The sequence below is a fragment of the Xyrauchen texanus genome, chromosome 38, assembly GCF_025860055.1.
Source record: "Xyrauchen texanus isolate HMW12.3.18 chromosome 38, RBS_HiC_50CHRs, whole genome shotgun sequence".
Taxonomy (NCBI): domain Eukaryota; kingdom Metazoa; phylum Chordata; class Actinopteri; order Cypriniformes; family Catostomidae; genus Xyrauchen; species Xyrauchen texanus.
Window position 1 is genome coordinate 317541 of NC_068313.1, and position 13913 is coordinate 331453.

The following is a 13913-nucleotide window of genomic DNA, read 5'->3' on the forward strand; positions in this document are numbered from 1 at the left end:
ATGGTATTTTTCCCCTCTGAAATTGTAATGGGTCAGTAGGTGTTTATTCCTTTTAGACCGTCTATCCTTTTATCATGTTCTTCATTGCGTATTGGCATTGTGTTGAAAACCAGGGGCCCTCTGATCTGCAACCATGCCAGTAGCGTTTTATTTTATTCTGTTTATCTAATGGAAATGTTATTACTTGAGATGCCAACCATCGAGGTGTGACTGTAACTATACACATATCCCATGTATGTATCAGAGCATAAATATATATATATTGTTATCTAAAAATGTCATAACTTAATCAGATTTGCAAACGCGGATAAAATAAGCTATAACCTTCTAAGGTATGGTTCTGTATTTTATCCCTAATTATTTCTGAACATGAAAGCCTTTGGTGATTTCCCTGGCAGCCAGGGGACGACTTAATTTGTCCCCCATTCCTGTTCTAGACATTTTTTGTTTATATGATATCAACAAGTCTTAAAAAGCCTTTAAACACTCAGTTCTAACGCTTACAGAATCAATTCACAAAACTAATATTCCTGAACGTTTTTGTACTTTTCACCAATGAAATTCCTTTTCAAAGTTTCACCAGACAGCTTTCATTCCCAACATTAATTCAATACATAGAAGACAATCTTTTGTTTATTAGACAACAGTCACTTTCATTCATTATATCCCTTTTAGGGCTTATATTCACACTTGTCCCCTTATTTACAGGACTCCTATAATATACACTCTGTTCCTTTTATTTATAGGGACTCCTCATGCATTCCCATATGCAATCATGATTCAGTCATAATTCTCACGCTTACAGATACAGATACCCTCACATGTACATCAAAAAATAACAAACATGTAACAAACAACATACAATTCTCCAAACACTCAGTTTTAACGCCTGCTGGACTGGGCACTTCCTTTTTTTTTTTTTTTTTAAACTTTATCCGTCCTCTTCCCACCATAGTGAGGGTATGTTAAACTGCTATTGTCAATCTGAGGTATTTTACCTCCTTTCTGTGTATTTCACAGAGCAAACAGTCCCTTACCAGGGGCACACTGATGCAGAGAAACCCTTTCCAATTTAAATTTAGTTTTTGATGTGCATTTGTTAAAAATGGAGTGATCAGCTCCCTTTCTGCAGCTAGCAGAGCAATAACGTTCCCTTTCTTTTTAGGGAGTCCAACAAATGCACGCACTATACGGTTCAGAGATACCTCAACATAAGTTTGTCAAAAAATTGACCTTACCTCTTTGTGAGGTATCCCAGCCATCCCCCAAACTGTTAGGAATATTTCGGATCTGGTCGCGATCTCCAATTCCCCCGGTCCCGTCTGTCTATGTTCGTGCCCAGTACAATTTCATATTTCTCACACACACAAACATCTGCTCATCTGTGACATTCCGGCCTCACAGATCTCAGAGTTTAGTGTCCGCTGGACTCGACATGCAGGTGAGACTCAAACACCACACAGGAAGATGATCCATGAAGGTTTGTATGACAAGTGTATTTTCTTTTTTTTACGTCATTCTGTAGTGGATTTACTTCGATGTTTAGGGTCATTGTCCTGCTGCATCAGCCAACTTCTACTGAGCTTCAGCTGGCACACTGCCACCCTGACAGTATCCTGTAGGATATCTGGATAAACTTGGGTATTCATTTTTCCCTCGATGATGGCAAGCTGTCCAGACCATGAAACATGATGCTCCCTCCACCGTACTTCACCGTTAGGATGATGTGTTCATGTTGGTATGTGGTGCCCTTTTTATGCCATACATAGTGCTGCGTGTTCTTCCCAAACAATTCAACCTTACTTTCATCAGTCCACAAAACATTTTTACAGTAGCATTGAGAAGTATCAAGGTGGTCTCTGGCAAACTTCAGGCGTGCAGCGGCTTCCTTCATGATGTCCTGCCATGTTTTCTGTATAGCAGTCTCAACAACAGAGATGTAAACAGTTCCAATGATTCCTTCAAGTCTTTATCTGTCACTCTAGGGTTCTTTTTTACCTCATTGATCATTCTGCATTGTGTCCTTTGAGTCATCTTGACTGGACGGCCACTTCTAGTGAGAGTACCTATAGTACTAAATCATCTCCATTTATAGACAGTTTGTCTATCTGTGCACAGATTAATATCTAAACTCTTCCAGATAACTTTGTAACTATCCAGCTTTAAGCAAAGCAACAATTCTTCTGAGATCTAAAGACATGGTCCACAACAGCAGATGCTTCTTGTAAATAGCAAACTCAAAATGTTTGAGTGCTTCTTATAAGTCTAAGTATCTCTAGCCCACACCTCCAATCTCATTTCATTAAATTGCCAGGTTTGCCAACTCCTGACTCTATCTTTTGTTGGCGTCATTAGTCTATGGGGTTCACTTAATTTTTCCAACCCAGACTGTGAATGTTTGAATGATGTATTCAATATGTAAAAGAACAAAACAATAATCTGTGTGATATTAAAGTTGCAATATGTAAAAGGTTTCATGTAATATTCGCCTTTTTTGCCAATGTGTGAACAGCTTGTAACGCAACTTAAAAAATGAGCCTTCCAGGACTTCCTAGGTTGCATATTAAAAACTGTAGACTTATCTTCATGTGAAGGGAGCATGTCTCTTTTGCCAGGAAAATCCAAAGGATGTGACGTTTATGCTCCCGAGAGTCTCAGTGCTTCTCTTCCGCTATTCAACAGCGACAACAAACTGCAACACTAGATAACGTTATCTTGGAGATGAATCCAGCAAACGTCCGATACGACTGACTCCTACACACACTCAGAGTAAGACAAAAAACATTTATCTACGGAATAACGTCTGGCTAAGCGGGGAAACTAGATTGAACATCGGCAGGGCATTTGAATCCTGGTGGGAACTTCTTTCAGTTTTGGGGATCAAAACCGATCCTGAATTCTTATTGGACAGGTAAACTTACATAACCGCAAAGCATGTGAAATATAGTGCCATAATGATTGATCTGTGTCATTTTAGCTAAACTACAATAACACATGAAATGAATGCTAGACAACGTTCAAGATAATGCAAAAAGCTCCATTCATTAGTGTAACATAACTTGGTTATACAGAAAATATTTAAAATCTATTATTATAAAACAATAGCGCATCGATATATAAGAATGAATCACATCAATATAAATATTTTGACAATTCAGTAATGTACAGTCTATTTTAAAAACCGCTGCTGTCATCATTCACCAGATTTAGCTAACAGCTATTGATAAAGCTAGCTAGCAAGCTAACGGAGACATTGACTGCATTTATATGATAGCCTATGTATCATGCAAAGAAAAGTGATCACTTCGTATAGTCAGACTGATATCCACACTTTGTTGTAGCCCTGTTCCAGCACTGGAGACTAAAATATAATATACAGTCTCAAGTTTGTGGTAAAACAATCATAACTGTGTCATTTTAATTATGCCATCTCATCTGTTAACATGATGCCAGTGAATCACGTTCAGTCTCTTTGTACTTTACATCATTGTTTTGGCTGATGCTCACTCGCGCCCCTATGGAGTGTGTGCACAGGCAAAAGCAACAGGTCGCTGCTGCAGTTCACTTAACGGCCACAGGTGTCACTAATAACAAGGCTTTCTGAATCTTACATGCTGCACCTTTAAATCCAATTTTTGGTTCATTGATTATTGTAATTTAGATGAAGATCAAACCAGATTTTAAGACAAATGTATACATAAATGCCATATCTTTAAAGATGAAGGAAAGTGTGATCACTCATGATACAAGCTCTTCAATGACCTTTGACCTGTTGCTGTGTTCATCTGCAGGTGATGCTGTGGAATCTGCCAAAGGTTCGTCCGCTCTGGTCGTTCAGTCTCGCTCACTGCGCCAGTGTCACATCCTGCAGTAACGTTTGCGTGCACGGCTGAAGACGGCTGCGTGCATATCCTGCACGTGTCCGGAGACTCGCAGCTGTGGAAACGAGGCATGTTCAAATCGTAGGCGCACTTCATCGACTTCCTGTCACACTCGTACTGGCTCGCTACATGTGGGAACGACAGACTCGTGTCTCTATGGGACCTCAGTGAAGACGCTGTGGTGGCCAATGAAAGGACGCACAAGCAACATGCGAGGGCCCATAACAAGAGACAAAGCACAAGAGAAGACAACGTCTCTGAAACAGCAGATGAAGGAAGAGGGAGCTGAAGGTGCCTTGTCCAGTTCAGACACATGTGGAAACATCGGACCAAAACTGTGTTTGAATCACAGAGAGAAAGTGAACTGGATCGGTCCAGCTGTGCTGAAGGGGAAGCCCAGTGTTCTGGTGACCGACCAGAGCTGCAGTCCAACCGTCTACTTGCTTGAGAAACTATAAACTCAAAAAGTGTGATTACTGTTCCTTATGGGTGTGGGAAAGTAAAATGGATTTATATGGATTGAGAGTTATTAAAGTCATTTATGAAACTCAATGACATGCTCCTGATGAATTTGTATTGCCAGAAAAGTTATTCATGACAAAGTTCACAGTAAAACTACAGCAACATCTCTAACCGTTTAACAGTTGCTTTTAATGACCCAGACAATGATTCATCAGCCACTTTACCTTTAATATCAATAACAGCATCACTTGCCTGTAGCAAAACAAACAACATGAATGAAATGGGGAAATTGTTGACCTGAGAAAGTTAATCTTGACATTCAGAATTAAGTGATAATACTATGCAAGAAAATATAGTTACGGTTGAATGGACAATATACCGTATCTTGCATATATTTTTATAAGGAGAAAAAGAAATGACGACCAATCGGTTTCATGTGATGAGGCGGATTAATTAAATTCCAGTTCCTCAGAGTTTGGCTAGATATTTCTCTAGAGCATCAATATCTGCATCTCCATCTTCGCATCCTCGAGCGCTGCACTCAATAAACTCCACACGATTGGGCAACTGAGAGAAGTCGAAGTCTTTACCCTTCTTCCCCAGATACACGGATCCTGTCACAGCCCCGTCCTGAGCGGAGAGCGCAGCGGAGCGCGTCAGACGCAGAGTGTTCCTGTCACAACAATCATCACATAATTAAACAATGTGCATTACCTTTTCGGTTATCTGGTCTTTTGTCTATGTTTTGCGTTTTTAATAAGGAATAACATTATTATAATTGTGAAAGAAACAAGAAGAGAATACTCACAGTTCCTTCTCCAACTGCTGCTGAATTAACTTAGCTGATTTTGCCATCTTGATATCTACAAGAAAGACAAACCTGTCCTTCAAAAACACTTTCAGTGCATCTGACATCCCTTTATTCACAGAGTTTAAAGTAGGGTACAGCTCAAGGAAAATGGGATTTTCTTCTGGTCATAAAACGTTGAAATATTTATTTTCATTGAATATTGATGGAGCAACATCATTTGTGTGAAAATAATAACAGAGGGATGTTTTGATCAAGATGGCTTTTTACCACACACTTTGGTGTTGCAGTGAAATCGTGTAAACATGAGACAACTAATGCAAATCATTTTGAGTCAACAAGATGCTTTTTTTTGGATAACAATTTTAGATAATGCTTATTTAATCCCCGTGTCGTGTTCCCAACAAAAAATGACCGGCCCACTAAGATTGTTTATTAATCTCTCATAATGCATATATTATTACAAGATATTGCAGTAGATCTTTTTATCAACTTCTTAAATAATTATGTGAAAGGGTGAAGAGAGCCAACAAAGTAACGTGGGAAACTTCAAAGTTTTGAGTTGCTCTAAAGACGACGACATCTCACATGGCACCCACAGGTCAAGAGAACATTATGTCAGAACAAGACAAATCGTTAAGAATTGATGTAGTGGTGAAAAAAAATGTGCAAGTACTGTCTATCAAAGTGGCATAAGCTGGTTCCCATGCGTCCTTGAAAACCTGGAATTTTGCAATGCAGTTTTCCAGTCATGGAATATTTGAAAAATACCTAAATGTCCTGGAAAAATAATGATTTGTCCTGGAAAATATTAATATAACCATTTGACTGTTGCTAGCAAGGTTTCCGTTACAAGCACAAAAACATGGTAACGATCTGACTCGGAATAAGTCAGATTGTTCCACATCTGACGGCTGCACATTGTGAAACAACATCAGCGGTTGAGTGCGCTTACACCCTCACGATTTATTACAACTACGGCTAATCGTGTTTGCTTCAGCGGCGTATGCAAAGTAAGAAGCGTCATTCGTGAAACTTCATTCATAAACAAACTGAATGACCTGGTACTTGAACCGACCGACTGAATGAGAGGGGCATGTTGTTCGTTCAGCATCGGCATGTGAGTCTACCTTGTTCATCATTGAGAGAAAAGGGCGGAAGAGCTATTAATGTGTAAAAGTGACTGATGTTTCTGCACGTTGAGGGGATGTCACTTGACTTGTGTCAGTGCTGCCGAATACATTGAAATCTATGAAGTGACGCGTCAGCACAACCTCGGCTCCAACTTCACACCAAAGTGTTTTTCACACAAGTTTTGCCTCACAAATGATGTCTTTGACAGTACAAAGTTACATTAAATATTTAGCAGTCCAAATTTACGAAGAGATATTGAATATCTAATTTATTTTATTTAATTATTACCTTATCGTTTCTGAGTATCCAGATACCCCAGTTGTTGAAATACAGTAATTCCATTCACAAAAAAAAAAAAAAGACTCCAGTCAACTCTCCTAAGCAACCAAATTGGACCGGTTGCTAGGGAGGGTAGAGTCACATGGGGTAACCTCCTCGTGGACACTATAATGTAGTTCCCGCCAGAGGGGCTTCAATGACTTGGTTCATAGTAAAGTACTACCAACAGCTGGAATCAAGTAGGTACCAGGTAGTCCAACTTTATTTTTTCATCCAGTCTCAGTACATGTATGACGTTGTGTAATACAATTCCGGGAGCCCACACACCGCTACATCAATCTTTTCATCCATTTTTCTTCTGCTACTACGTCAGTGACATCTGGACAATATTAATGCTGATAGGCTTTCACGATAACGCGTCATGCAGATTTTTCGCTCGAGTTGAAAAGTTACAACTTGCACGAATGAAGCGATTTCTGGCGTTTGAGTCGCGCCATTCACTTCATTCGCTCAATTCGCGTTGTATGTAATCGCACCATTAGACCGCATTGGAAATTGGGGGGAAAAGAGGAGAAAAACAAAGACCTAAACATACACAAGTCCTCTTTTACTTTCTGCAATCAAAGCAATTGCCATTTTTTCCTCTTCCAAATTCATGTTTTCAATGGTTATTGTGCACACCTCCAGAGTTCTTGCATGGCAAGCTTGTAAATTCGCCCCTTTGTGACGCTTTCTGCAACGCTTGTCATGTGGAGGGCAAAGCACCACTTAACACTGGCGTTGAATGGAGCACTGATGCCTCAACTCAACTTAAATACTGTAGGAAAATGATACAGCACATCTGCTTTGTTCTTATGCTTCAATATTGTACTGAAGTCAGTAGATTTGACATGCACATTTTAATAATGTAGAAGGGTGTTATTGATACTCATTGTTATTATTAGACTATTATTGTTGTCTTTTTGGATGTAAAGTCTCAAAATGAGTGGAAATTGTAGATCTGTTTGTTCTTATAATACTTAAACATTATAAAGTCTCTTGGCAGATTTTGATTGTGAACATTTCAAATGATTCAGTGACTCACTCATAGCATATTAGACTTTCATTTGTTGCAACCTAGTGGTATCACTAGAAGCGGCCCCTAAACTAATCAATACTGAAACTGAACAAATTTGTGAAACAGAAGGAAGCCACAACTACTTACCCTTTATTCAACTTTTTTTCAACCCTCATGAGTTTGAATCCTTGCGAGTTATAAACTTAAGACAATGATGACAGTCGGATCACTGCTTTTTAAAAAGAAAAAATGAATTCACACTGGGCTGGTGATGTGATGATTCGTCCTTCTACCTCGGGATGCGAGAATTATTGAAAATTAATTTTCAATAATTCAATGAAGTCAGCAGTTACCACATGTAGTAAGCGGAAAACATGGAATGTAGTCACAAAAATACCATTAGCAATAAACCGCAGAATCTCATGTAATATGACATATTTGGAAGAAAATGAATGTGATAATTAAACTAAAAACAGGGTACCCATGGGATTAAATATCTTAAATAAATTACAAGAAGTCTTAAATTTCATTTGCTGAGGTCTTAGATTTTGGGGCGTGAATAGAGACGCTTAAAAGTCACAATTCTCTCTCTCACCCTCACTTAAAAACTCTTACATTTCATTCCTTGGAACCTGCAGATACCCTGAAAAAAAGTGTCTGATTTAACTGAATAAATAACCCGCGAGTGATGCTTCAGCATGTATGTGTAGAGACAGCTCATCATGTTCATCACGTGACTGAAACTCTCTGAAGTGTGCAGCACATACAGACTATGTATTTATTTAAATCACAGCTTTACGGAGATTAATAATCACACTGGGCCATGTAGCAAACGACTTATCTGGAGGTGCGACACTACTGTCAAAAACACACAGAAACACCAAAATAAAAGATCCATTTAAATGGGCGCATGCGTTTTAGCATATTACACTTGAGAATATAAAATGTCCTGTAAAAGTAGTAATGAGGGAGTTGTTCACAAACAATCGCTCTGTAGTGTTGTGTGTCATTCAGTCCTTCATAAATACAAACATCAGAGTGACAAATAATAGAGACACTACTTTAAAGATCTTATCTGTTCTGTGGAAACTATTATTCACAAATGTCAACCTTTTACCATGGCAACCCATTTTTATGGCAAAAAAAGTCATAGTTAAGCAACTATAATTATTGTTACTATAAAATTTGAAATTTATATCACTTTCACTGTAAAATCTACAATATCTTTATTCAACAACTATTAACACTCAAAACTTTACAGGACTTGTATCATACGTTTATAATGTATTTCCTGTACTGTACTCATAAACTTTTCTTTCTATGTTGTAATGTTAATTACTTCTCTAGTGCCAAAACAGTCATAATTTAGTCATAAAGTTAGTTTCATTTAACAGCACATTGAGCTCTTTGGATCAAGGACAATGGGATTCATTGTGACATTTGACCCCTGAAATGCCCCTAAAACTCACAGCTACATCAGAAACAGTGACATGTCCGTCTGATTTTGTCATTGGTGCATGAATATTTCTATCACAGCAGGATGAGTGTGTATTAATCAAACAATCACCTTGTTTGTTGCAGGCAATCAGAAGTGTTGGATTATTTTTGGCCAGAAGAGCGTCTGTGAGGATGAAATAGAGGAACTCGGCCACATCTCTGACGTCCTTCTGAAAGATGCTGCTGTCCACCACAAACACAACAGCTCTGACAACACACAAACACACACACACACAAAATCAGTCACATGTACACAACAGTACTGACACAACACACACACACAATCAGTCACATGTACACAACAGCACTGACACACAACACCCACACAACCAGTCACATGTACACAACAGCACTGACACACAACCAGTCACATGTACACAACAGCACTGACACACAACCAGTCACATGTACACAACAGCACTGACACACAACCAGTCACATGTACACAACAGCACTGACACACAACCAGTCACATGTACACAACAGCACTGACACACAACCAGTCACATGTACACAACAGCACTGACACACAACCAGTCACATGTACACAACAGCACTGACACACAACCAGTCACATGTACACAACAGCACTGACACACAACCAGTCACATGTACACAACAGCACTGACACACAACCAGTCACATGTACACAACAGCACTGACACACAACACACAACCAGTCACATGTACACAACAGCACTGACACACAACACACAATCAGTCACATGTACACAACAGCACTGACACACAACACACAGTCACATGTACACAACAGCACTGACACACAACACACAATCAGTCACATGTACACAACAGCACTGACACACAACACACAATCAGTCACATGTACACAACAGCACTGACACACAACACACAATCAGTCACATGTACACAACAGCACTGACACACAACACACAATCAGTCACATGTACACAACAGCACTGACACACAACACACAATCAGTCACATGTACACAACAGCACTGACACACAACACACAATCAGTAACATGTACACAACAGCACTGACACACAACACACAATCAGTCACATGTACACAACAGCACTGACACACAACACACAATCAGTCACATGTACACAACAGCACTGACACACAACACACAATCAGTAACATGTACACAACAGCACTGACACACAACACACACACAATCAGTCACATGTACACAACAGCACTGACACACAACACACAATCAGTCACATGTACACAACAGCACTGACACACAACACACACACACAATCAGTCACATGTACACAACAGCACTGACACACAACACTCACAATCAGTCACACGTACACAACAGCACTGACACACAACACACACAATCAGTCACATGTACACAACAGCACTGACACACAACACACACAATCAGTCACATATACACTTCGGTTCAATGTCACTCACCGTGTCACAGTCTTGTATTTCTCCACAATCTGAACTCTTAACCTTTCATGACCGGGAACATCAATAAGTGTCCAGCTGCTGCCCTGCGTAAACACCCACCATCACTGTATAAACCGTCTGATGACGTCATCACGTACAGTTATATCAGTTATTAAATGACTCACTCTGTCACTCTTGCTTTTGTATGTTGCGCTGTTGTCTGTGATGGACGTCTGTGTTTTTACAAACTTCCCTAATAATAACTGAAGAGACACAGCGAATCATTAATAATTCAAAATATGTTTGATTATGTTTGATGATGTTTTAAGTGAAACTGACCCGAGTGAAGAGCAGAGTTTTCCCGGAGTCACAGAGTCCCAACAACAGCACGACATTCCTCACTTTACTGGAGCCCCACAGATGACCAAACAACACTGAACACACAATATACATCATAAATATATAATGAATGTTTCCTGACACGTGTGTTCATCGCGCCCCTTGACTAAAAAGCTGCTGTTTCTTCTTACCGATAGTGAGAATCACAACCGCTAAAGCCACTAATATCCCGATGAGAAAAACAGCCTCTTGATTCTGTATTTCTTTAATGAAACTCTCCACAAACGGCTCTGAGGAGAAATCCTCCAGATCTAAATGGACCTTCTCCTCCATGTTTCACCAGAAGTGCACTGATGAAGGCGGAAGCGGATGACACGTGTACTTCAGCGGAATCACCACATATGGATTATCTCATGAATATTAATAAAATAGGCTGACGTTTCACAACAATCTTTCTGGAGGGTCCAATCACGTATTAAACTAATATTCATGAGCTAGATCTTTTGTCTAATTGGTCGGTTAGGATGGCTCTAAATAAAATGATCATATTTTAACTATTTACTGTGTGTTTTTAATTCAATGTCTCGTACAATTTGTCAGTCTCATTTTTCAGATGATAAAAGATAAAAGTTTGTGATTACTGGACAATACTGTTTTTAGTTTTAGTTTAGTCTAATTTTTTAGAGTTTGCACCGGTGAATTTACACATATACGTCATATACCAGTCTTTAGAATTAAAATATTGTAACAACTATACGTTTAAGCGTATAAATACCTCAATTAGGAGAAAACGTCTCGGTTACGTACGTAACCTCGGTTCCCTGAGACGAAGGGAACGAGACATTGCGTTACTAACGCATATGGGGAGTGCCTTCATACACGACCTATTTGAAACCTCTCTTCAATAACGCCAATATTCTAATATTGGCTATGGTGTTTGAGCCAGCCTGTTTTGGCGCGAAACTGACCGCTCATTTCGGCGCGAACTGACCGCTATAAAACAGGTGCACAGACACCATTTCCTCAGAATTTCTGACTGAGAACAAGCAGCGCATTGCTCGTGCCTCAAGAACTCTGAGTCTTGTGGTGCGGCTAGCGTTCGCAATGTCTCGTTCCCTTCGTCTCAGGGAACCGAGGTTACGTACGTAACCGAGACCTTCCCTTATGACTTCAGTCCACTTGACATTGCGTTACTAACGCATATGGGGAACAGAATCCCATCACGCCGCACTACACGACATAACTTCCTAGAGAGGAAACATGGTGGTGCAGTCTTATGGGATGGCGACCGACATGTGTATGCCGCAGTGAGTGATCCTCATGATGGCCAGGAGGAGAGCACTCATAATGAATATATGAGCTATAGCCATATAGTATGAATTACTCCTTATGAACCCGGCCGGAAAAGGAATTTATTTATAATGAAGTGCTTGTGATTTATGGCATTATAACAGCCTGAATGCAGGTGGTTGTGTAAATGATGTGGAGCCCGTACTTAAAAAGGGGGCATAAGTATATATATATATATATATATATATATATATATATATATATATATGTGTGTGTGTGTGTGTGTGTATATGGCCAATGAATAGCAAGGACTTGTGAAGGAAGAGATGTTACTTCTAGGTTGTAAAACCTTGCGAACGTGTTTTGCGAGGACCATCCTGCTGCAAAACATATGTGTTGTAAGGACACACCATTCGCCCATGCCCATGAGGAGGCCATGCCTCTATTTGAGTGTGCTTAACACCAATTGGACAAGTCTGACCCTGCGATTCCTAAGCCAGGGCAATCCAGTGAGAAAGTCTTTGCTTGGAGATGGGCATCCCTTTTGCACATCCTCCATAGCATACAAAGATCTGATCAGACAGTCTGCACTGGCAAGTATGCTCAACGTATGTATGTAGCGCCCGCACAGGGCATAACAAATGCAATGATTTTTCCTCATCTGAATTAAATGGAGGAGGGGAGAAGGCCTGAAGATGAACCACCTGCGCTTTGAAGGGTGTGGTCAGGACCTTGGGTAAATAGCCTTTCCTGGGTTTGACAGTGGCTCTTAAAAGACCAGGCCAAACTCCAGATATGAATTGTCGGCTGATAATGCATGTAGGTCAACGACCCGTTTTTCTGAGTCCAGAGCCAGCAGTGGTGTGGTCTTAATAGAGAGCATACGCAAATCAACAGAGTCCAAAGGCTCGAAGGGGGGGCCCTGTGTGAGCATTTAGGACTAAAGTTAAATCCCAAGTCGGGACTGTTTCCTGCCGAGATGGGTTTAATCGTCTTGCTCCTTTAAGGAACTTTATGATTAAATCATACTTGCCTATAGAGGTGCCGGTTTCATGTGCGTGATACATGAGATCTAGTTGCCACATACACTTTGAGCTTTGACGGGGTGAGTCCTAGCGCCTAATCGCTCTTGAAGAAATATTACAATTTCATGTATGGGCAGTTTACGGGTCCTTGCTGTGTGAGAGACACCAATCAGCGAACACCTTCCATTTTAGTGCATAGAGGCGTCTAGTGGACCGGTGCTCTGGCTTGTAAAATGGTGTTTATGACTGAACACGTCAGTTCTGGTGCATTTAGTATGCTCCATTCAGGAGCCACACATGCAGGTTCCACAGCTGGGGCTGGGGATGCCAAATTGTGTGCCTAAGAGAGGAGATCCCTCCTCAGTGGTATTTCCTATGGTGAGCTGTACAGCATCTCCATCATTTCCAGAAACCATGGCTGGTTGGCCATTTCGGTGCAACTAATAGAACGTTTCCTTGTCCTCTCAGACTTTGCATATGGCAGAGTGGATCAGGTATACTGGAGGAAACGCATATTTGTTTTTCACCGGCCATTTGTGTGCCATTGCATCCCTTCCCAGCGGGGCTTGGGACTTCGAAGAACAGAGGGGATAGTGGGCATTCTCCACTTAGGCAAATAGATTGATTTCTGCTTTGCTGAATATTTCCCAAATCCTCAGTATAGTTTGAGGATGAAGTCTCCATTAGCCCGGTATCACCCCTTAGTGTAACAGTAGACGTGCACAGTAATTCAGGCAGCCT

The 13913-nt window shown here is 40.3% G+C and overlaps 1 protein-coding gene and 1 pseudogene across 1 annotated transcript; one reads left to right on the forward strand and one right to left on the reverse strand.

Moving 5' to 3' along the window:
• Positions 1 to 703: 703 nt before the first annotated feature.
• Positions 704 to 4341, forward strand: LOC127631924 (WD repeat-containing protein 53-like; annotated as a pseudogene).
• Positions 4342 to 4525: 184 nt separating this feature from the next.
• On the reverse strand, positions 4526 to 11226 carry LOC127631923 (signal recognition particle receptor subunit beta-like). Its single transcript, XM_052110329.1, has 7 exons — positions 11049 to 11226; positions 10858 to 10952; positions 10704 to 10781; positions 10540 to 10622; positions 9189 to 9325; positions 5152 to 5206; positions 4526 to 5016 (listed from the first exon to the last, which is right to left on the reverse strand). The coding sequence occupies exons 1-7, from the start codon at positions 11188 to 11190 to the stop codon at positions 4812 to 4814; spliced, it is 795 nt and encodes a 264-aa protein (XP_051966289.1). The 5' UTR covers positions 11191 to 11226; the 3' UTR covers positions 4526 to 4811.
• Between the last annotated feature and the right edge of the window lie 2687 nt (positions 11227 to 13913).

Excerpts from the sequence above, each read along its gene's own strand:
- LOC127631923 (XM_052110329.1), bottom strand. The coding sequence starts at position 11,190 with ATGGAGGAGAAGGTCCATTTAGATCTGGAGGATTTCTCCTCAGAGCCG. Across the intron at positions 10,782-10,857 it reads AAACTCTGCTCTTCACTCGG|TTATTATTAGGGAAGTTTGT; the intron begins GTCAGTTTCACT and ends GTGTCTCTTCAG. Across the intron at positions 10,623-10,703 it reads ACAAAAGCAAGAGTGACAGA|GGCAGCAGCTGGACACTTAT; the intron begins GTGAGTCATTTA and ends GTGTTTACGCAG.